Raw genomic sequence first — 23,814 nt, 5'->3', positions numbered from 1 at the left:
ATGGACAGAGGGTCTGACAGCTTGCAGCCCCCCGCCCCCAAAGTCCATCAATCTTGGGCCTGGTCTGTGGCAGGCCTCCCCCCGCCCCCCGATCCTCCCAGTGTGTGCACTGCTGGTGTTCTCCACTGTTCCTGAGCTGGCAGAAGGTCTGTGCATGGCCCCGGGCCTCTGCCTGGTCTCAGACAAGCGGGAGGATTTGGAAAGCTATTTAATCCCCGGTGCTGACGCACTGGTTCACCACCAAGCAGGATCTAGTGCCCACGGATCTGATGTCAGAGGGCGGCCCTGGCGCGGCGCCAGCCTTCCTGCCCACGTGGCCACGTGGTGGAGCGAGGGGAGAGGGGCACCCCAAAGACTTCACCCCTGGAATCACAGCCTTTTGTTGCACTTCAGGCCTGTAAGAAATGATGTAAAAGAAAAATAAGAAGGATAAAGAGCCAAGAGCTATCAAGTGAAGATAGCAGATAAGCCAAACATAACCTTGTGTTTACGCTAAAACAATAATAAATGTATTTAGGTGTTGGGGGGGGGCGCGCTGGAAAAACTAACTGTAACTATCTTAAGAAAATTATCATTTAACAAATATTTATTGAGTGCCTTTTATTTGCCAGAGTATTCTAGGTGCTGGGGATATAACAGTGAAGGGACAAAACCTTGAAGGGTCGTATATTATAGAGTTAACAGATATTCACTTAGTACCTACGTCCCATATATGGCTAAATGTTGATAGGGAAGAGGATTTAAGGATTGGGATGGGGGCGGGGTGTAACTTTTTAATAGATTTTTTTTTAGTAGTTTTAGATTTACAGAAAAATCAAGATGATAGGGCATTCCCCTAAGCCCCTCCCCCCTGACAATTTCTTCCATTATCGACACCTGTTATAATAACCCGTTTGTTAAGATCAATGAATCAATATTGATATGTTATTATTAACTAGGGACTATATTCAGATTTCCTTCATTTCTCGAATGTCCCTTTCCCTTCCCAGGCCTCATCCAGGTCACCATATTATACTCAATTGTCTTCAGCTCTTCTTGACTGTGGCAGATTCTGGAATTGCCTGGTGTGTGGCCACCCTGGCAGTTATGAGGTGGGCTATTTGGTATTTTGTATTGGAATTTGCCTCACGAGCAGACGGGGGTTTTGAGTTTCTGGAAGCCAGATCACAGAAGGGAAGAGTGTGTCTGGTTTGTCCACTCTACAGCATCTCCCGGCCCCTTCCACGCTGTCTTCTTGGGAAGGAAGTTGCTGTGTGCAGCTCACACTTCAGGGGTGGGGGCTAAGCACCCGCATTTAAAATAAAGTGTCTATGGGGCGGGGAAAGGAGGGGTTGGGGTCAAAATAAGGGGGGTGCAATTGTATGGGGAATATAAAAATAATTTTTTTTTAAATTAAAAAAAAATAAAATAAAGTGTCTATGGCCTCTCTGATGGCGCAAGGAGTTAAGATGCAACCTATGAAGCTAACCGCAGCCACTGCAGCACGAGTTTGATCACCAGCCAGGGAGCAACCCACATGGTGCAGCAGACCTCTCCTGACTCGCCCACTGCTCCCCTCAGCAGTGTATTTCAGTCAATCTGCCTGTTCTGTTCCCCAGTCTGTCTCTGGTGAATCCCCTCACTGCCCCTTCCCCTCACCTCTGGTCAGTACCTCCGTTCTTGTATGCATAAATTAATAAATCTTTAAAATAAAATAAAATAAAGTGTCTACATAAATTATTTGGCATTTTTCTGCACTGTTAAATTAATAACAAAGTTAGAAATTTAATGCAATCCCTTACAATTGACATACAGATACTTGTTTTACATTTGATTTATAACCCAATCGTATTTTACTTTGTTCCTCCAATTATTCCAGTTTGGCTGTTGGGAGCACTTTCACTTGGCTCCGGATCCCTTTGACATGTCCCCGATCAAATTTTTTTTTTTAACACTTCCTGACTCTCTGGCACTGCAATTTGCTCTAGGCGCTTCTTGTGTATTTCCTGCCCCAGTCCTAGAATCAGCCATTTTTCCAAGAATCCCTGGTTCCTTTTATTGTCAAATGGTATTAGAACCCGAGATCTGGACATTAGGTATGTGTTGTGATTTTTAATATTGTGGTAAATGAAAGCTTTTCTGAGAAGATAATGTGTGAGTGAAGACCTAAAGAAGGTGAGGAGCACACCGTGGAGATATTAGGGTAGGGGAGAACTCCAGGAAAAGGAATGGCAAGTGCAAAGGCCCTGAGGCAGGGAAGTGTATCATGTATGCAAAGAAATAGAGGCGAATGTAGCTGGAGCCAAATGAGAGTCAGAGGGTATGTGGGAGAGGTGGGGGTACAAATGTTACAGGAACCAAGGCAGAGCTGATAGCCTTCCTGACAGACTGGATGCTGGATGAGAGCTAGGATGATGCTCAGGTTTTCACCTGATGATCTGGAAGGAGGACATTGTGATTAAAATTGGGACAAGAGTGGAGGAGAGACAGGTTTGAAGGGGTTTCAGGAGCTCACATTTGGGACATGTTGGTTTAAGATGCCATCATCCACCCACCCAGTCTGGAGCTCAGGGAGAGAGCTGGAAATGAAATGAGAATTGAGGACAGGATGGAACTGGGTCTCTGCCCTCCCAGACCAGCCATCTCCCCCAGCACAGGTGGCCCCAGGTCATGGGCACAGACCTGTGCAGTGCTGATGCACTCAGCCTGAGCAGAACCCAGGTCCAAGGATCTGGCCTGCAACCATGAGGGGACAGGGGATGAGGAAGCGTTGAGAAAGGCTGGCCTCAAATCCCAGTCAGCACTTTATTAGCTCCCTAAAAATGCTTGGCTTTGCTTTAGACCAGGATTTACCGAGAGATCACTGGGGCTCTTGGCATAGAACTGCCCCAGAGTAAGTATTGGGCTTTCCCTCCAGCAGAATGTGCCCCAGGATGGAACATGAGGGCAACATGTACTTTTTCCTCAGCTCCCAGTTTTGGGGCTCCTGACCACAGTCATATCAGGACTGCTGAATGGACGGAGGGTAACTTTTGAGGGCAGCATCTCTGGCCTGGGGAAGGTGACAGCATGAGGCCAGTGGACTCCTGGAATAGGAGGTGGGCGAGGGGAAGAAGAGAGAAAGGGGAAGGTGAGGGATTGGAGAAGGAGTGGAGGGTCCTAGATATGAGGGGAGAATGAGAGCAGAGAGGAGCTCGAGAGAGGCTGACAGGCCTGAGGCAGCCTTCACCAGGAGCCCTCCGCACCTCGTCCCCTCCTCTCACACCCCACATCTACCCATCAGCCAATGCTTCAGAGTCCAGCTTCACAAGCTATATAGTCAGACCACACCTCAGCACCCTGACTGCTTCCACCCCAGTCCAGGCCACTTTTTTTTTTTTTTAAGATTTATTTTTTTATTTATACAATAGCTGGGGTACAGGCCAGAGGTGTAGGGGGGTGAAAGGATTCACCAGGGACAGAGTGGGGAGCAGAACAGGCAGACAGACTGGGGGCGACAGGAGAAGTCTGCCGAGCCATGTGGGAATCTCCCTGGTTGGCCGGAGGCTGCAGACAGCTTTACAGCATGGTGCTCAACCCGCTGTGCCACCGGGGAGGCCCAGTCCAGGCCACTTTTAAGAGCTGTCCTCAATGCAGTGCTCCCACATGGGTCTCCAAGCTGCTCCTCTAACACTCAGCATGTGTCTGCCTTAGGGCCTTTGCACTAGCTGTACCCTCTCTCTGAATCTTTTCCCCCAAACATCTAAGTACCTTATTCCTTTACTTTCTCAGCTCAGATATCACCTCCCCAGAGAGGCCTTCTTGACTACCCTGTCTGAAATAGATTGCCCCCTACCATCATTGCCCATGACTTTCTTACCCAGCTTACTTTTTTCTTAAGATCTGTGTGTGTGTGTATCTTCCTCACTAGAATGGGGAAGGCGTGGGTCCATGAGGGCCTTGTTTTGCCCAACAATGTATCCCCCAGACAGGTTGGTGTGTCATAAACATTAGTCAATAAATGAATGACCACCATTCACTGCCTAGAGTCCCTAGAACTGACTAGATCCAACCAAATTGACTCTGAAGTTCTAGACCTGAGTGGAACCTCCTGCTAAAGATAGGAAAGAAATTCACCAACAATTCACCAAAGAGCCAATCACACCGTCCTGCAAACCGGCAATCCCATCATGTGCCCTCCCCCAGGAAGGCTGAAACCTCAGACCTCTTCCCCAACACTCCAGAGCCAGCCATGGTCCAGCTCCTTCCAGAATTCTTCTACCATGTCCTGCCTCATAGCTCAGCTCAGGGCCTCATAGCTCAGAATGGGCCTGACCTTGGAAAACCAATTTCCACAGGGATCCAGAGTTTTGGTGCTTTTGCGAAAAAGTACTTCTGGCCTGTTCCACCCCCTATTCCAACCCCATCACCTCCTCAGGACAAAGTCCAAAGTCCAGCTGTGTCTGCCTCTGGCTCTACCATCTCTCCAGCCTCCCCATGTCTCCTATCTCTATGAGCTCCTCGGGATCCAGCCCCATGCCACTGCCTTGCTGTTGTACGGGTCTGTTTGGAAGCTTTATCAGGAGCACCATGTTAAGAGAGCTGTGGCCTATGGAGACCACGCAGGGCAGGGCCCCGGCTCACAGACCCTGGGCCCTGTGGCGCTGACAGGCCCTGGACCTTACCAACAAGGAACCGGCTCTCTTGTCTGGGTTCTGAGGCAGAAGAGTCTCGTAGGGATTTTCTGTTCAGTGTTAGGCTGCACGGCCGACTCTAAATAGTAGGTCTATGTGACTCTTTTTCTTTTCTACACTTCTGTATTTTCCATTTTTTAAAAATGACGTACTTCCCTCATTTTTTAGAATGAAAAACAAAGACTTACCTTGGGACATCCTTATTAAAATGTTGATTAAAAAGGAACACTTCCTGTATCTTCCAAAGCTGAACCATCACACACCCTGGGCCCTGTAATCCCTCTTGCCCGTAGTCACAACAGGCAGGAACTAGAATGTTCAGAGAGGTACTGTTCATGACAGCCAGGACCTGGAACCCGCCCAGATGTCCATTAGCGCTGTGATGGTCACACAGTGGCACACAGCCAGCCTGAGGATGAACACCTTCCAGGGGCCATCTCGCACAGCACTGAGAAAGGAAGCAGACACCAAGGCTCACATCCTGAAGGGGTCCACTTCCGGAGGGTTCAGCAGCAGATACAGTCGCCTCCAGGGCTAGGGGGTAGGAGAGAGGTTATGGCTGGGGTCGTAAGTGAAGTCACTGGTGCCTGGGAGCTGGCAAGGTGCTCTATTCTGGGCTGCCTACAGGTTACTCAACTCCTGCATATCCGCCCCCTTCACTTTATGAGCTTTTCCATATGAACATTTAACTTCAACAAACAATTTAAGAAAAAAAAAAATGGGGGTGGGGGCAAAGAGCATGCATCTTGGAACAAATAAAGCCCACCTCCCTTTTCTGTCTGAAAGGGACAGGCACCCTGCTGTGCTGGGTTCTCTCACCAGTGCCACCAGAATCCCTCCCAGTCTCTGAAACTCTGAAGTCCCAGACTCTGGAGAATGCTGGGAGCCCTACAGTCAATCCCCAAGGTGAATCCCTCCATCACCGATCAGGCCTCAGTTTAGGCTCTAAAAGTAGTGGTCCGAGGGGTGCAGAGTGACCCTCCGGGCTGGGTTATCTGGGTCTCCCTCCCACCAGTCTGGAGCTGTGAGGGCTACTAGGGGCTCGGGGCTGGCTTGGTGTGGGGGGCCCCAGTGCAGGGGTCCCTAGGCTATGTCCCCCAGTATCTCTCCACCCTCTGGCCCCCAGGCTGGGGTGGGTGGCCAGATGGAGCTCTTCACACTCCATGCACCCCGTGACCTGCAGCAGAGGGCAGGGAGCCAAGGCACCTGCTTCTCCACTCTTGCAAGGGAAGCCCAGGGGCCTCCTCCCCTCTCCCCCTCAGAGGTCACCGCACTGGGGCTGGTGGGGCTCAGGTTGCAGAGATCCAGGAGCAGGGAGGGCACTGTCAGTCCCTGTCCCTGGACCAGGAGGGCGCCCTTCCAGGGCTGGCCTGTGCTCTGGCTGCCTGGGGTTATTTAGGTTATTTATAACTGCAGGTCGGGTCGCATTACCTCCTGACCTTCAGCCGGCCCAGCCATCCTTGCGATTAGCATCTCCTCACCGCCCACTGCGAACAAACACCCCTCTGTGCCTTCGCAGGCGCCCAGCCTCCCAGCAGCGCCTGCAGGAAGCAGGATGTTGACCCAGAGTCGTGCCCTGTGGCTCGCTAGGGCGGACACAGCCACGTGTGAGTTGGGGGAGGTGGGTGCCATTGGGGGGAAAGGCACCAGGAAGATCCAGAACTACTCTGTTCTGTGGCTTCTCGGCCTGAGAATGTTTCTCTGCTATGGGTGGCAGTTTGATTTACAACCTAAGTTCCCCTGCCAGAGTCTGGCCAAAGGATGCCCTTCTTCAAAGCCAGGGGAAGGAGGCTGCTGGGACACCAGAACTCCTGATTATCAGCTAGAGGAACCATTGTAAAGGGAGTCTGGGGTGGGGAGACTAAATCTCCCACCCACCCATCCAGCTCATTTTTGTTGAGGACCACAAGGTGCCAGACAGAAACCCTTACCTTATGGTGCCAAGAGCGCAGCATCAGTCCTTCGAGCCTGGGCCCCCTTAATGGAGCCACATTCTCGGCAGCTGCTGTGGGTCTTCGGCTGGGAGTCCTGGGGAGGGAGACTGAGGCAGGGAGCAAGAGGGCCAGGCTGAGGGACTGCATTTGCTGCAGGTGGCCAAGACCAAGTGAGCATTAGCACCCCAAGCCTGTGAAGGCCTTGTTTCAACAGTGGGTGCTGTCCCCTGCCCAGTTTCAAATGACCTTGCACCCAGGGCAGAGGATGAAAGTCTCAGTCCATGCCCAATCTTGGCAGTCATCCTGGAGGAAGGCCTAGGACTGGAACCAGCTGAGGCCTGGTTCTGCCTAACACCAGAGGAACCGAGTCAGGAGGCTGGAGGAAGGCTGTGGCCAGGAGAGCTGCGTACCTCCTTCTTTTTCTGCCATGTTCTCACATGCTTTGAAGTGTTTGGAAGAACATTGGTTGTGTGACTTGACCATTCCCTTGCCCTCTCTGGGCCACAGTTTCCATAAATGAGAACAGAGGGGTGCACTGGGGTGAGTTGTTTCAACTCTGCCTGGATTCTAGTCTGTGGACTCAGAAAACCCCCCAACCTGGCTCACCCTGTGGGTGTCACCCTTGGCCTGACAAAGCCCAAGGGCACAGGCCAGGGGCAGGGTGGGAGTGGCCATAGGCAGGCCAACAGCTCACCCCATGTGTGAGGAAGAGCTGTGTGTGTTGGGTGTGCCCTTGTGAGCATGCCGCACACCTGCTGCTGCGTGTGCAAGAGCGTGCCATGTGGGGGTGGTCATGTGCAGCAGGCAGTGCCTCCCGGTGTGAGGGACTGTCTATGTGGGGTGTACTAGTGTGTGTACTAGTGGGGGTTGCACTTGTGTCCATCCAGTATGTTTATGTGGGGGTGGGTATGTGTTGGGGCAGGGGGACTGGGTGGGCTTGAGGCAGGGGATGAAAGCCCGGAGGGGCTCCCCCTCACTCTGCAAGCCCCCCTCTGGCCAAATGGGCAGCCTGTGTCCAGTGGGCCCTGACCAGTCAATGAACCCAGGGTCTGCAAGAGTCAGCAGCTTTTCCAGCCTCTCTGACAAATGGAATGCCAGCAGGGGTGGGGGACAGCCTAGGGAAGGTGGCCATGACTGCACAACAAGCTGCTGGGCAGCTGGGGGTCGGGGTGGGGAGCAGGCCTGCCTGGGGGGTGGAAGCCTGCTCCATTGCCCCTGCTTGGGGCAGGGCCTGTGGGTCCAGTCTGGGGTGGGGGAGATTCACACTTCCTGGGGATCACTTGGCACTCCCTCTGTGGAGCTGTGGTTATGCCAGGACCTCCTGGAGATGCGGGAAGGGAACCTCTGAGCACACCTCAGGGCCTTTCACTCATGATCCCATATAAGCTCACTGTCACCCCATGGGATAAGAACTCCTGTCCATTTCATAGATAAGGAAAGGGAGGCTCAGAGAGGCAAAGGGGTGTGTCCCAAGCCCCACAGCCAGAATAAGTGGTGGCACTGGCCAGGGACCGTGGCTGGCACGTTTTCTACTCCATCCCACAGTGATAGAACCCTTGAAAACAGCTCCTTTGTGAAAGCCTCGAAATTGAGGCCTGCACCTCCTCGGAGTCCTCAGACTGATGCTTCTCATTACCTAAAAGAGCCTCCTTCATGGGGATACCCTCCCACATGTCTCTACAATTTGGGGAGCGGTGGACATCAAATAATTGTGCAGTGGAAACAGAAGCCCTACCGCTGTCAGCCTTTTCTCCAAGCCAGAGGTTGGGCCTATTCTGAGCAGAAGGTCTTGCACAGGCCTTGACTCACAGGGATCAGGCTTGTGCTGCTCCTTTGTGGGGTTGGAGAGGCCCCGAGATCACAGACCTAGGGGTGGGTGTGAGCACTGTCTTTGCACCCAGAAGCTGAGATCAGCTTTTGGGGTGCTCTTTCTTCAGCCATTTACTAGTTTCCCATAATAATAATAATAACTACCCCTGCCTCAGCTTTATAGTTCACAAAGCACTTTCACAAACGTTCTCTCATTTCATCCCCACAGTAGCTCTGTGAGGAGGAGTTAATACACCCATTTTATAGAACAAGAAACTGAAGCTCCGGGAGGGAGGTTCTGGGACAAGTCTCAGATCACAAGGCCAGGCAGTAGCGGCCTCCTGAGCCCCTGGCCCCCAGCCCCGCCCCAAGCCCTTCCTAGAGGAGGTGGCCACCTCTGGTTCTCCAGGGCAGGTATCTGCCAGCCAGCGTGGACCTGGCCAGGCAGTCTGCAATCTTCATCCTGGAGCTGTGTGAAGACCACGCCCCATCCTCCCCTCCTGCAAAAATTGAGGGGTGGGGTGAGAAGACAAAAGGCAGCAAAAGTGACTGCTGCAGGACAGCTGGAGATAAAGCGTTGGGGGGAGGTCCCCCTTTGGCTAGACGGTCCCTAGACCATGAGCCCATCAACAGGGTGCACTGTCAGCTGTCGCCATGCTCCTTTTGTTTGTGGCAAAATGAAAACCAGGACAATACAGTGAGGTTTTTGTAAAGCTAGACCTACTCAGTCTGAAGGCCTGCCCTTCACCGTAGCTCCGTACTTTCTGTTGTGTGTATGTTTAAAAGTGTGTATGTGTGTGTCATCTTTCCTGTGACATTTCCTTTTGATGTCCTCAACTCGGAAAAATAAGATACTGGTGACCACATGAGATCCTAAACTGGTTTTTGGAAATGTTAGTGACCTGAGAAACCCAAAGGCCTAGGCCTCGAGCGAGCACCTTGTTTTCAACGAGACCCGGCTTGGAAGGAGTGGTTATTAAATTGAGAATTGATATCTGAACAGCTGGAAAAAATGGGGGGCAGGGGAGAAGGGGTTAGGGTTCCTGCCCCCACACGCCCCAGAGCACAGGCACTCCCAGGACACCTGAGCAGAAGGAACATCTGAGTAACTGTACAGGGAATTCTGAGAAAGGCATCACCGCAGGCTCTCCACGCCACACCCCCTCAGCCTCCCTTCTGACCCACAGCCAGGAGGAAATGTTCCCTTAAACCTCACCCCTGTCTCCCTTGACACCCCCGCTCCCCCAGGCTGGTTCTAAAATAGCCCCGACCCTGGAGGAGACAACACGGGGCTGGTCTGGCTGGCGGGCTGCCCCTCCAAGAGGGCATGTTGGTAATGCCGAGGCCAAATATAGAAGGACACCAGACACCCGCAGGGGACCCAGGGCTTGGGGAGGCCCACAGGCTTCCCCACCCCTAACCCCTCCCATCCCTGCACCCCCTGACGCAGTTAAGTGGGAGCCCGGCCCTCCTGGGCCTGCCCAGTCCACCCCTGGACATGTCCCAACAAGCCCAGAGGGGAGCAGGTCCGCCCTGGGGGTGTGGGCCTGCTGGTGACACCCCCTCTATCTGAGGGTCTCAAAGCACTTTTATAAGCGTCACTTCCCACAGGCTGCTCGGAGACAGAGAGGAACCGGGGGGAGCCACACCTGGTTCCTCTGTTCTTCCCAGCTCCAGGAGGAGACCAAGGCCATAAACCTGGGGGTGTGGGAGGCGAGGGCGGGCGGCCAGCAGACCCAGTAAACTGCTGGTTGAATCGAACCGCAAATAATGAGTCCCGATCGCCAAGGTTGCCACCACCCTCCAGTCCCGGGAATTAAAAGTCAAAGGGCAGAGCTGCTGACGCAAATGTCAGGGGAGACACGAGGCTGGGAACAGCTGGGATCCTGCTCGGCCGCAGCGGAGGTCGCGGCCTGGCGCCTGCACGCGGCTTCCCCGGGCCGGCCGAGCCCCCCACCGCGCGCCTCACTGCAGGGGCCCGGCCCTCGCCCACCCCCCCCACCGCCAGGCCCCGCCGCGCGCCTCAGCGCAGGGACCCCAGCCCGAGCCCCCCAGCACCCCCGCCACGCGCCTCAGCGCAGGGACCCCAGCCCGAGCCCCCCAGCCCCCCGCCGCGCGCCTCAGCGCAGGGACCCCAGCCCTCGCCCCCCAGCCCCCCGCCGCGCGCCTCAGCGCAGGGACCCCAGCCCTCGCCCCCCAGCCCCCCGCCGCGCGCCTCAGCGCAGGGACCCCAGTCCGAGCCCCCCAGCCCCCCCGCCACGCGCCTCAGCGCAGGGACCCCAGCCCGAGCCCCCCAGCCCCCCCGCCACGCGCCTCAGCGCAGGGGCCCGGGCCCAAGCCTCCCCCCAGGCCCCCGCCGCGCGCCTCAGCGCAGGGGCCCCGGCCCGAGCCCCGAGCCCCCGGGCTCTCGCCCCCACCCGGGCTCGGACTTGATTCCACGTTAATCAGCGACTCCCGGGAAATGGCGCTGCCGAGGCCGGGGAGCCGCTCGGCGCGGTCCCAGTCTCCTTCCCGCTCACCTCTGAAAGGGGAGGAAGACACCGCCCCCCGCACCCCCCCCTACCCCCGGCCCGGGCCTGGCTCCCCAGCGCTCTGGGGCCCCCAGGCCCGCCGCGGCCGGCGCCCTCGGGCCGCGCTCCGCTGTAAACGCGGCGGCGGCGCCCCCCAGCGGTCAGAGCGGGGCCCGAACCCGCGCCCGGCCCGGCTGGGCAAACCCGGCGCGGGCGCCAGAGCCCCGGGGCGCGGCTGGGCAGCTGCGGGGGCGCGGCGCTTGGGCTTTGATACTGGCCAGGGGTTGCTGCCCTTTGAAGGCGTTTTGGTCGCTACGTGCTGGGTGCCGCTGAGGGAACTGTGACTGGCTCGCTGCCTCGCTGTCCACTGTTAGCAAACCAGCTTCCACGTGTCTAACATGCACTGTCATCCGGGAGCCCCAAACCTGCTCCTCTTCTGACGTTCTGTTAACAGCACCACCGCCCTCGCAGGCCCTCGGGCGCCACACCTCCCAGACGTCTTGCACGCCTCCCCTGCGGGCCTGGCTGCCTGGCCCTGACACCCTCACTCTGCAGGTCACTCTTCTGGACACTCTCGCCGCGGCCCGGGTCAGTGGTCTCTGACCAGAAGCTCCTTCACCATCGACCTCGATCTCACTAACCAAAAGTTGCCTCCTGAGATCATGGGACCCAATTGCCTGCCTTCAGGGGCAGGTATGCCCGGGGGGAATGTTGAGGTCACTCACTCACAGCGAATATCATCTGGGATGAGACAGGTACGGGCTGTGTCCAGTCGGCACTGAGTCAGGATAACCCATCTGCAGGGTGATGAGTGAGGTTGGGCACGCTGGCCTGGCACTGCGGCGCCTCGGGGCAGCCTGTGTGACCACATGCAGCTGTCCATAAGGGCCGTGCCTCCCCAGCAGCCTGCCCTCACGGCCCTCTCTGACACCCACCGCCTCCAGCCCCCAGGTGGCTTCACAAGGGCCCCAGAGGGGCTATTTCCATCAGGCCTGCTTTCCTTTAGGCACATGGGCTGATGGGCACTCCATAAATGAGCCCCTGGAGTCCTTATACCCCACGAATTTAAAGTAGAGGCCTTGTTCTGGGGAAAGATAGGGGACTGTTACCCACAAAGAGGCAGCAGCAAGAAAAGCAGATGATCCAGGTTCAGATGTGGATCTCGGCCCTGTCTGAGACAGCAATCCTCATTGGGGTGGTTTTGCTCCTGAGGGTATTTGGGGGTGTTCTTGGTGGTCAAAAGTAGGGTATGTGCACATCCCACTGTCTTAATAGAGTGAGCCCAAGGATGCCACTGAATATCCCCCAGTGCACAGCATGACCCACAACACAGAATGCCCAGTGCCTGTGGGTAGTGTCCTGGGGGAGAAGCCCTGGCTAAGAGTATGCATCTCTTGGGGACACTGCTGCCCCGCGGCTGCCTGGAGGGCAAAGGGCAGAGACGCGCATTAGCACCAGACATCACTCGCACTCCGTGTTTGCAAGGGACCTTCCTTTCCTTGGCTGGGACACCCGAGCTGGTGGTGGGAGCTGGGTGGCCACATATTATGACCATCACATGAGAATTTTCTTGGTGTTTCTGCACTACCCCGCCTGGGGCAGTTTCTGAAACAGTCCAGTGCTCACTTACCAACAAGGAAAAAGCAGGCCCTGGAAGGAGAGGCCCACCCTCTCCACATCTAACTGTGGGAAATTGGGCACTTGCCATCCGGCCTCTCTCGGGCCTTGGTCTCCACACACTTGGTCTCCTCGCGTGTAATGGGTTTACCCAGCCCTTCACATGCATTTGGGAGGAAGCAGGAGAGGATGAGAGAGGCCCCTCAAGAAGTGGGACAGAAGAGTGACCCACAGAGTGAGGGTGTCAGGGCCAGGCAAGGGCTCTCCTCAGACCCCAGGCGGGGAGGTTTTGCTCTGGAGCAGCCCTGGGTAGAGGCAGGGGGATGGCCAAGAAAACCTTTGAAAGTGGTGTGAAGTTGAGTCAAGAGCTGGCAGCCCTCCCTGCCACTCACCACAGCAGGCACCTGGTTCCCCTTCAGCCTCAGCAGCCACTGCAATGGGGCTGGTGTACCCCACTCCTGCTCCCTAGAGGTCTGCTTTGCTGGCTTGCCCAGAGCAAGTATAATAGATTATTGGATCATGGACAGAAGGGGTTGAAAGTCAGTCAAATTGACAGAGATGGTACCCCAGAACTCATCATGGCATTGCTCACTTGCAGGGTCTAGGGGACTTGGGGTGTTAAAAGCACACCCTCCCTCTCTGGGTCTCAGTTTAGGACATGTGCTTACTGGGGGTGTGGTGGGGGCGGCCACCACCTTCCAAACCTCAGGGATTGTGTCAGGCTGGCATGGGGGTAGGGCCTGTGTCTGGAAACCCAGCTGACTCCAGGACAAGCCCAGACACGCAACTGTTTCTGAAAAGGAAGCAGCAGCTGTGGGGGAAGGGCAGGGCCCTGAGTGGAGGGGAGAGAGTCCCAAGGATCAATTAAAAGGGCCTAGTGAAAGGGGCTGTAGGTAGCTCTCCAGGTGGGAGCAGCCTCCTGGGTGAGGGTAGAGGGACCTGGGGGAAGGATGGTTCTCTGGAGGAAGAATCTGGTCTTTACTAGAAATTTTCTCTTTTGTGTCACCTTTTGACACCACGCAGAGGCAGCTTAGGGCTGCTGCCAGTGGGCCACGGAAACTGTCACCTACCCTGAGTTTCCTCCCCTCCATGCTGTCCCTTCCCTGGGAAGCTCAGAGGCTGGAGGCCACCCTGCCTTCTGCCAGTCTGTCCTGGCAGGGGCTCCCGGGTGCCCGAGGCATGACCCCTTTATGAAAGTTGTGGCCCCAGGCCCAAGGAGCCTGCCTGCAGCTCATCAGAGGTTCCCAAGGACCTTCAGCACTGGCTGTTCTAATCTGCCCAGCTTCCGTGTCCCAAACTCCTGACATCCTAGCTGCTGCACAGAGCTTCTCTCCAAGACCCCCCCCCCTTCCTCAACCAGTTTTACCAGAGCACTTGCTCCCAATTGGCAGAGCTGGCCTGCAGCACAGGAGGCTGGGCAAAGATGGAAGAGCTCTGAGTGGTATGTGGGTGGTGGGAGCTGTCTCCATGACCCAGGGCGGTGAGGGAAAGCAGTTGTTGGCTGGAGTTTTGGGCACTCATAACCAATGAGCCCTGAACCTCCTGCTGCAAGATGCCCTTTTCCTCTAGGCCTGTTGGGGGGGTGGGGTGGGGGGAGGGCAGATTGGTTCCAGTCCTGGTCTACTGCCATGAGGTGGAAGGCAAAGGTCCTTTACCCTGGCTCTCCCCACCAGCACTGTCTGGCCTTATCTGCCTTCTTGGGGCCCTGCCCTGCCCCATGAATGTGGTAATGTCTCTCTCTCCTTTCCTCCACCTAGAGGATCCAACAGCTTCTTGCATCTATTGGGATAGGGGTGGGGGCCCTAATCTCCATTCTTTTGCTACTATTTGTTTTTGATCCTGACATTTAGAATCACGGGGTGGAATGGGTTCATCTGGCCCAACTTTATCATTTTAGATGAAGGCCGGAGAGAAAATAACCAGCTTAAAGCTTATGGCTATTCAGAACAGCTGGGGCCAGGGTCTGAGTGTCCTGGCAGGGGGCGACAGTGTCAGGCACGCTGTAAGGCAGCAACCCCCAAGAGTCCTGCAGTGGCACCGCGGGGAGAGGCGCCTGAGAGCGGACTTGGGGATTTATTCCAGTCACACAGATTCTCTCCCTCTAATCCTCACCTCCTCCTTTTTCCTTTTCAGCAGCAGTTATAAAATCCAGGAAATCAATGTGGATGGATGGCCTATAAAGGGCTTAGTTAGTGCTGTGACCTGCTGAGTTACGTAACCCCTATTTATTATCAGCCTTGGATAAGGTTTCTATTGAAGTCACTCAACTAAGCTGATTTTGTGACATTTCCTTCAGCCTTGTTCGGAGGTAGCAGCCGCAGAAATTCCTCTGCAACTTCAAAGACCAGAAGTTGGTAGTGTAGATGCTTTCAAAAATTCCCTCATTTAATCCCTTCAGCCAATGTTTGTATCAACCCTGCTCAGTGACAATTTCAAGCTCTGGACCACCTGCCTTCCCTTTGGGGGCCTGAGCTTTGTGGCTGCCTTGGTAGGGAAGCTGCCCCCTGTGAATGAAAGAAAGGAGTGAGGGGAACTCCAGCCTGTGAGAACCCAGCGGCAGCCTAGGAAGAGGAGCTCTGCACTGAGTCAAGACTTCTAGTCAGGTCTCTGCTGTCAGGTAACAGCCATCCCCCTCCAGGCCTCAGCTGGTCACCGAAGTGAACTAGTTTACCTTGTCGCTACACCTTGATCCCTAATAGGCACCCTCCTTCCTCTGGTTTGGCCTGCCTTACTGGGTGGACAGCCTAGTGAGGGTGAAGGGGAGGGATGAGGGGCTGGCAGTCTTGATTGCTGACAAGAGGAAGGCAAATGCCAACTTGGCGCCACCTTGTGTCCAAAAGGGAGCTGAGCCCAGTCTCTAGCAAGACAGCTTCTGAAACAAGTTCATTTCCCACTCCTCACCCCTTCTCCTTTTCAGCTCTAGGAGGGGATAGTTTTGGATGGTACGGGGAAGGCAAGGGTTCTCCCTAATTAAGCATCCCTCTCAAAGCTTCCCTTCTCCCCCAAGTGAAGACACAGGGGCCTTAGGGGGCAGCTCTCTGTAGGCTCAGCTGCCATCCTGAAGACTTTGGAGATTTCTTCCCTGGATCAGGAAGGAAAAGATGAACACCCAAAATACGAGCAGCACACAGTGACTCAGCAGTATCTTAGTTATGCACATGATGCCCCGAGGCCTCAGGGACAAGCTGGCCTTCACGAGTGTACCGCCTTCATGAATCCCATCCACAGAGGATCTGGCTGGGCATGAAGGTACGAATCCACACAACCCAAAGTGCACATGGCACAGATGACTCACCCTCAAAGAATGTCGCCCTAGAAGTGGGCTTAGAACTCAGTACAGCCAAGCCCTGCTTTTACAGGTAAGGAAAACTGATCAATAAAGTTTGGATAATCCCCAAATCGAAACCTCAGAGTGCGAGGAGATAACTTCTCATGGATGGGTGGCAAAGGGGGGCAAGAGCCTGCGCCTTAAGTTGGCTTTTGAGACACCGACTTCTGGCTCACATCGTATCACAGGAAAGGGGTTTTGGAAGAAAAGGGGTATCATGGAGGGACTCCAGAAACATGACCTTAATAGGAGGCAGTGTGTCTGATAAACCGCCAACTGGGTGACGCCCAGGCCTGGGTCTCTAACTCTGGCCAGACTCATCTAGAGGTGCCAGCCAGGTTTCTCTTCCTCTCCAGGCGGCCTCTGGGACATGACCCTCTGTCCTGACAGCGGCTCTGGTATCCCTTAAGACTCAATATTGGTGTCTTTTCTAGTGCAGAACATGTCAAATTTTTGTTCCTAGTTTCTTGTTTAGAGTCTCAGTTAAACTCAGCAAGACAGAAAAGTAAATGGCCTACAAAATAAAAGCCTTTGGGAGAAGCATTTCTGAGAAGTGCAACAGGCCAAAATGTAGCAGAAGGCAAATAGCTAAAACTCCACTCCTGGATTTGTTACTTGCCTGGGCTAGCCAAAGGAAAAGGAGGCTGGGAAAAGAAATCGAAACCTCAGTGCAGGAAGTTAGTATTTGTTAACTGTTGAGTGCTATTTATTATTTCTTTTCACCTCTCCAACAATCCTGTCAATAAAATAGCATCATTACAATACTCCTGGGGAGGAATCAAGTCTTTGAAAGACTACTCTTTTTGGGTATCTGCACCTGAGAGCTCCTGCCAAAATCTTAACATGTCTTAACATGTTACTGCTACACTTACATGCAGCAATGCCCTGCAGTGTCTGAATGTGAATGAAATTAACTCCTAGATGCAAAGGAGAATATGGCTCTCCTGTGTTTTAATTTTCATGGAACACTCCTATTCCTGAAAATTGGGGAGGGCGGGGCACCAGAGAAAGGTCTGAGGGCCTAAGATACTTGTGCTTCCCAACACTGTTAATTTCAGACACACAAGGTCTAGAACACTGACAGATCAACGAGGATGTTGCTGCATTAAATAAGTATTGAAGAGTTTTTCTCCTATTTTTATCACATCACAACACTGCCAAAATAGACACCATGCCAATATCATTTTTTCAACTACTGCTGACATACGGCCACAATACCTGACCACTCGTCATTTGTGTCTACTTCCCTCTCATCCTATTCTTCTTGAAGGTGTTACTCATCTTTATGTACCTGATACTGAGGAACCTCCAAAGTCTGCTGCTGAGTGACTAGCAGGGGCAGGTGATGTTCTGCACCATCACGTGGGTTATTACGTCACCTAGTTGTCACAAGCACCCTTGTGGGGAGGGAGTTACTGTCTTTTTATAGCAAGGAAACAGAATGTTAAGTGACTAGGGAAGGGTCACAAAATCAGCAAACAGTAGACTCAGGATTTAAACTAAGTCTTCTGACTGGAGATCTAGCTCTCTCCCCCCGCAGTCGCCCCCAGTGTGGGGTTAATCTGGCTAAACCTCTCCCCGAACAAGCCCTGAGTGAGAAACTTGCGGCTTTACATATCCCAGACGGATATGTCCACCACAGACAAGGTCCCTGCGATGGCCAGGCCTCTGGATCACCTGAGGACGGTAATACATTGCCCAAAGGGTTGCTCTGCTGATCATCTTTGAATGTATACATACTGTGAGGAAAGGATTAGAATATATGCATATGCAAGCAAGTCAGGACAACACCTAAAGGGTTCTGGGTTTTTTTGTGTGTGAAAAAAAAAGCTTACCAAGTGAATGGGAAATGAGTGTCTCCTTTAAGTTTTTAATGTAGCAATAAGTTCAAAGTACCCTAAACTTCAATTACCCATGAATCAAAGAGGAAAGAGTACTGGGTTGATCCTGGGTGAGCCTGCTGATGGGTCACCATATGCTGGTAATAATTGGCTAAGAATGAAGTTTGTGCTGCTAGAACACATGTGAATCCTCCTGGGTTGCTCTCAAGTTCCTCTTGAGCAGCTGTTCACAGTGGAAGGAGCAGAATTACCTGGGTAATTGTTTTTCCAAATGCACTGGTAGAGTCTGAAACTTCTGAGGTGAGGAAGAAGAAACCAATTTTATTCTGGAATAGCTTCCAGGGATTCTCTCCTGGCCTGGTTGAGAACTGTGGCTTTTTACAGGAAGCTGCCCCCCTTCAACCCTGCCCCCTCCCCAGCTGGGTGCCTGTTGGTCAACTTCTTTGAGTCCTCAAATCACAAACTATTTAGTCTGCAGGTGGGAGCCAATGTCCTACTTGGACATAAAAAAGCAAGGCACTAAACTATACAGCTCCTTTTGTATAGCGTTATTCTAACAAACTGGACATTCTAAGTAATCAAATCTCACCCACCAGCTATCTCTGGGTCTCATGGGAGATTGGGCAGCCCCGACCTGCAAACAGGTGTGGTTGGTATCCACTGACAACAAACTGGGGCAAATTAGTCCAGGGCCATAGAACCAGCAAAGGTTAGAGCCAGGATATTTTTGTATCACCCCGATAAATCACCCACCTTTAACACGAGAGCACCAAGGTCCAAATATATTAAAGCTGCATTTCTCTGTGAAAACGACACACCATACTCAGTTTTGACACTTTACACATTCTTGGCCCAGATCCCACAGGAGTCCAGCTCAGTAGGTCTGGAGTGGAGTTTTATAGCTTTGTGGCTGATTCTGGGGTGCTATGTTAAACTGATTTGCCTAAGGTCACTACAGGGGCAGAGTCGACAGGTCTACAGTCTTCTTTCCCATTATACTACTATGTTACAAAGGAGAACAAGCTACAAACTGTATTCATCACCTGATGTTTAAGGCATTCTGAGATGTCCCCTAACTACAAAACCTTCCTCAACAAAAAGGCTGCTGCCGAAAATTCAGTCCATGTCAGAATCCCACATTTCCTATATACAAAGCATGCCACTACAGTGAACATGGGATTCACATTGTGCTACCACATGATTAGTTTTATAATCATCCCTCCTTCCAGAGTCTCTCCCAAGCAAATGGATAACAACTGAGCATACCATGTTATTAACATCTCACTACAGCCTGCCTCTTATGACTGAGTAATTTGGCAAATGGTATGCCTTAGTATCACGTGTGGGCTGTTACTCATCACTCCCACATTTCTAGAAAGCTCTACTGTCTATTACTCATATCTTGTTTGAACACGTGAGCTAAAAAGGCACGTTCCTGAACATTCTCCACTGCTCGCCTTCAGCCAGTGAAGAGAGCAATGGTCCTCACCCTCGGAAATGAAGTTTGATTATTGGATTTTCAAATAAAAACCAATTTCAGACCTCTAGGAATGGCAAAAACAAAACACACTGAACCTCACACATGTTTCATATACATATTTATATATATATTTCATGTACAAAGTTACATTCCGAACCCCAGGGATTCCATAATAGAAATAAATACTGAAATAACTACATTGCTAAATGAGCATTTTTTGCTCTTAGAAATGAAGCCTCAGCCTCTAAGATAGCAAGTGGGACATTCTAGAACCCATTTTTCAGATTATAGAGGCAAGAAAAATTCTGGAGATAAAATGTCAGGACAAAAACAAATTTAGAACATAAAATGGTTAAAATATATTCAAATATTGAGAAATGTAAGACAAAATTAATAAAAACTTAATTTTTGAAGAGAAAGAAAAAGACAGTGTTACAAAACAGCGGAGTCCTGTTAGAAAAGCATCTGTGATTCCACATTGAATTCTCTTCTTCTCTACTCTTTCCATGTTACAAACTGGGACCAAATGAATCCCTTTCTCACCATGATCAATTCAGAAGAGCCCTATATCTAGTTGAGTCCTTTGGTAAAGATCATAATACTCACGAGGAAATAAATACTCAGTTCCACAGCATTTGCAAGACACACTTTCTTTAGGACAGTTAATATATTTGTTTTGTCTTGTTACTAAGGCAGCCTATGTTAGAGGGTCTGTTCTCAGATGTAGGAAGATCTTTATAAGAAATGAACAATACAGCAACTGAGAGAATGTATTTTACCCTTTTCCATGCAAACACAATCTGAAAAGTTATGTGCTGCATATTTTGTGCTCAAAATGTTTTACACTCTTCACAAGCTGCTGCTCATTAAGATAGTCATTCCTATTTAAAAAATTAGATCCACATGAGTAAGAGAAATACACTCTCAAAACTGAGTTCCTAGAGAATATTCTCTCTTTGCTTCACAGGGATTGTAACCTACACTTAATAGTATTGAGTTGATACTGCTGTTCTTGCAGACCAGCACTGGTTGAACATCAGCAATTTCACACGGTTCAACCTCACACATAACCCCAGAGTAACAAATGAGAAATTCTCCAGCATCCCCTAGTTCTTCCAATAGACAGTCCTCTTTTTTTTTTTTTGTTAAAACACAGAAAATCCAACCCAAGTTACTCAAGCCTCTTCTCTGTCCTTGACCTGGTAGCTACAGGCAACTATACCACTTTGCAATAGAAGAAGCTTATATTTTGACATTTTTTTCAAAGGTCACCAACTTGACCAAAGTGAATTTTACAAGAATATAAATTTATTATGGGGGAAAGAGGGAAGTAAAGCAATCTGTAGGAAATATTTAACTGAAATTACAAATAAAAGGATAAGCCCCCTAAAACAACTTATACAGGCTTTTTTTTTTTTTAATTCTCTCTATTCCCTGAAGTTAATTAGCAGGGCCATAGCCTGTTTTAGATAAAAAAACTAGACACCTATATTCCTTAAGTTAAAGCCAGTAAGTTTAAAAGAGCAATTATATCCATTGTAACAAGTTTGTATTTTTCATCTTTAATTACCGATTTCCTAAAATACATTCGGTCACACAAACCTGGCTGCTTGGGACTAAAACTCCCAAACACTTTGGTGTCTCTTTCATGTGAATTTGTATGACATTCCCAAAAATGTTTAATAATTCTTTAAAAGATATTGCCAAACGACTTCAATTTAACATAAAATCATGACTTATATAATATGGGAAAGTGGCCTGAATTTTGATGCCTGGAAGAAAAGTCACTGAAAACAAAACATTATCTTTTTAATACAACTTTTACCAAAAGATCTTTTTCTTCCAGTCATTGAAAGTAGCCACAATTTTACTGTGCTTATAGACACATGTGGCCAAAGGCCTCTCCAGCTCAGTAAATCCCATGGTTTACAATCTAGCCTAGTCATGAAAATGCTTAACAGGCAATGGTGTGCCCTTAGATATTTTTGCAGGAAGTTCAGAAAACAAATACCTGGTACTTAAGAACGATGAGATGATGTGAGACGTCTTTGCTTTCTTTTCTTTGAAGTTGTCCTTCTAATGACTGCGGGGCCTTATCTAATAGATTTATACTTTTAAAACAGCACTTAAATTTTATTTAGCTTTGCTTAAAGTAATGTGTAGGAAATGGCAAATAACACATTTTTAAAAAGTTTGGGGGGGGGCAGCTACAGTGTAATGGTTTTTAAAAACTTATTAAACAAGAAAATCAATTAAACTTAGACCCTAATCTCTTTTTTTTCCTCAAATGGGAGTACAAAGATGTAAAGTCAACTTGTACTTTTGTGGTACCTTTGGCTTTGCCTTTCCCCCTTTCAAGTTTCCTCTTTGAAGACGGCATTTTAATCTTAAAAGTGCACAAAAGCTTTAATATGTCATTTACATACAAAATATCAAGTGCTAGCTGTTCTGTAGTTTTATACAGATCAAGAGTAAATATCATTTCTTATCAAATCCCTAATTCAGGGATGGCCCCACTCCATCACCACTACAGCTTTACTCTAACAGTAAGAGCTGTCCAAGAACAGTTGGTAAACAGGTAAATTTTTTTACAGGGGAAAAAGTTGACCAACCAACGCCATCTCCTGGTACAGTAATCCAAAACACAATTTCCTGTAGAAAAAAATCCTCCCATTGCTGAGGCATATCTCCTTCATAAATAACAAATCTTTCAGACATGTCAGTGTGGAAATGAATGAGACTAGTCTTTAAAAAAAAAATCAGAATATTTAGAGAAGCAGGCCTCATAAACTTTAGAGCGAGCTCTAATAAGTCAGAAACAGGAAATTTTTATTTAAATAGTGTAGTCTTAATTTCTTTAATATAAAACCCCCCCAAATCTGAAGAAAACAAAGTTTTATATACCATATAAACAAGATTTGTCAGATTTGAAAGTGAAAGTAATTTACAGTTAGCTTTTAGCCCTGTCCGGACATTTAGCTAAATCCTGATAATCCACCTGATATTAGTTTGTGTCAATTTTATAATACATTGGGAAAACTTTACTATTGTACTTAATAGTAGTTTCATTTATCAAGTGTTTCCATTAATTCCATTATTAGTGACAGCTAAAAAGTGACCCCGTCAAACAAAGTGAGTGACATTAGTTGTGGCAGCATAAACCACATCTGGATTGCTTTCTATAATTCACCAGTTTGCAGAAAGTAAACATTCTTTGATTTGTTCATAATATACTGAAATTGCCTATAACGCTGGTGCAGTAAAACAGCTAGTTCTGTATTGTTACAGCAGGACAGATTTTGTAATATAAAGTTAACAGGAAATAAAATGCTCACACATTATCTGGTGAAACTTATTTCACAAAGAGAGCATTAAATAAATGGGAAAAGGGAAAATAAACCATGCAGAAGAGATAGCTTCTCTGTCTCTGCCTTTTTCCTATGCGCTCACTCATTGCCATACATCACTTGCCACACTATCAAGTGACTCCTTTCGGCTTTGGCGACAGAAGGTTCAAGTGGAAGATCCTCTCCAAGTTCTGATTCTCCACCTTCATCACCTAGTGAATGATAAGAAGGTGTAAGTTAGGCTGAGCATGGAATATGTAGGACGATGCACATCTGACATGCTGCTCATAGTTTACGAACAGCATGTACAGAATTTGCCTGACTGCCATTGAGCACTGCAAAAGAAACACAACGAGTGAGAATCTTCATTGCTTGACTTCTGAAAAGGCTACTTCATTTATCAGACTATGTTTATTTTTTTTTCATCGCACACTGAAATTTATTGTGAACCTTTATTTCTCTAGTGAAAGAATGTAAGTATAAATACAATAGAATCAAGAAATACCTGCTTGTACTCTGTCCTACTTAATAGATGACCTGTCTATCTGGCAAAGAAGGCAAGTTATTTTGGTGGGGACTACTTAAACAGGTTTCAGTATTTTCTATAAGACTATGTTTATAGGAGAGAGTTCATTCCACTATATTGGCGATGCATCCCAATTATGTCTACATACTGAAATTAGTAGAAATAGGAAGCTAAGAAGGCAAAACTATCCAATTCTGTCCAAAATGGACAGTCTACGTGTTTACTGCAAAAAACTAAGACTGGAAAGCACTATAAATAAGCACACAGATCACATAAGCCCAAACAACTCATACCTCTTGTCAGTGAGAGTGAAACTGTCCAACTGAAGATAGCTGATACCAGCACATGAACACTCAGATTGTCTCCCCACAGGACAATGTGATGACAGATTCATCACTTAATATATTGGTTTTTGTTGCCATGATTTTCAGGTTTAGGATGGTTTATGAATGAACCATGCATGGTGAATATGAAGAAATGAGGGTGAGGTAATAGATAGTCAAGAGGTTCTTTGGGAATAGCAGAGTCAATATGATAATGAGATGCTGATTAAAGACACTGCTATAAGGCCCACACGCTCCTCTATAAGCTTACATCAGCTGCTCTTGTTATTGAAGAGTAGAATTACTCTGGCACAACCTAGTGACAACTTGTCTAGTGGGAGGGATTCTTCAGCAGAGCCCTACAAATTTATATATCAAGGGACAAAGATATACTACTGATATAATACAAAATTCTACTCTAATTTTGTAATATATCTCACCTAAATT

At 49.8% G+C, this 23,814-nt stretch overlaps 1 protein-coding gene and 1 long non-coding RNA gene across 5 annotated transcripts in view; both read right to left on the bottom strand.

Moving 5' to 3' along the window:
- Positions 1 to 344: 344 nt before the first annotated feature.
- On the bottom strand, positions 345 to 7,467 carry LOC119230902 (uncharacterized). Its single transcript, XR_005121827.2, has 3 exons — positions 6,584 to 7,467; positions 4,841 to 5,186; positions 345 to 395 (listed from the first exon to the last, which is right to left on the bottom strand). It is a non-coding gene; the product is annotated as an uncharacterized LOC119230902 (long non-coding RNA).
- An 11,793-nt stretch (positions 7,468 to 19,260) lies between these two features.
- SPAG9 (sperm associated antigen 9) overlaps positions 19,261 to 23,814 on the bottom strand; it is a 59,049-nt gene continuing 54,495 nt past the window's right edge. For 3 of the 4 annotated variants that reach the window (XM_037494637.2, XM_054689484.1, XM_054689483.1), the window contains one exon: positions 19,262 to 22,730. In XM_037494637.2, coding sequence (XP_037350534.1) covers positions 22,618 to 22,730 — 113 coding nt within the window. In that variant the 3' untranslated portion in view covers positions 19,262 to 22,617. Of the gene's footprint in view, positions 22,731 to 23,814 lie in introns of all 4 variants that reach the window. The other variant, XM_037494633.2, reaches the window with a different exon arrangement.

The sequence above is a fragment of the Talpa occidentalis genome, unplaced genomic scaffold, assembly GCF_014898055.3.
Source record: "Talpa occidentalis isolate TD23 unplaced genomic scaffold, MPIMG_talOcc4v2.1 talOcc4.7, whole genome shotgun sequence".
Lineage (NCBI taxonomy): Eukaryota > Metazoa > Chordata > Mammalia > Eulipotyphla > Talpidae > Talpa > Talpa occidentalis.
This window is presented reverse-complemented; position numbering and strand designations above follow the sequence as displayed.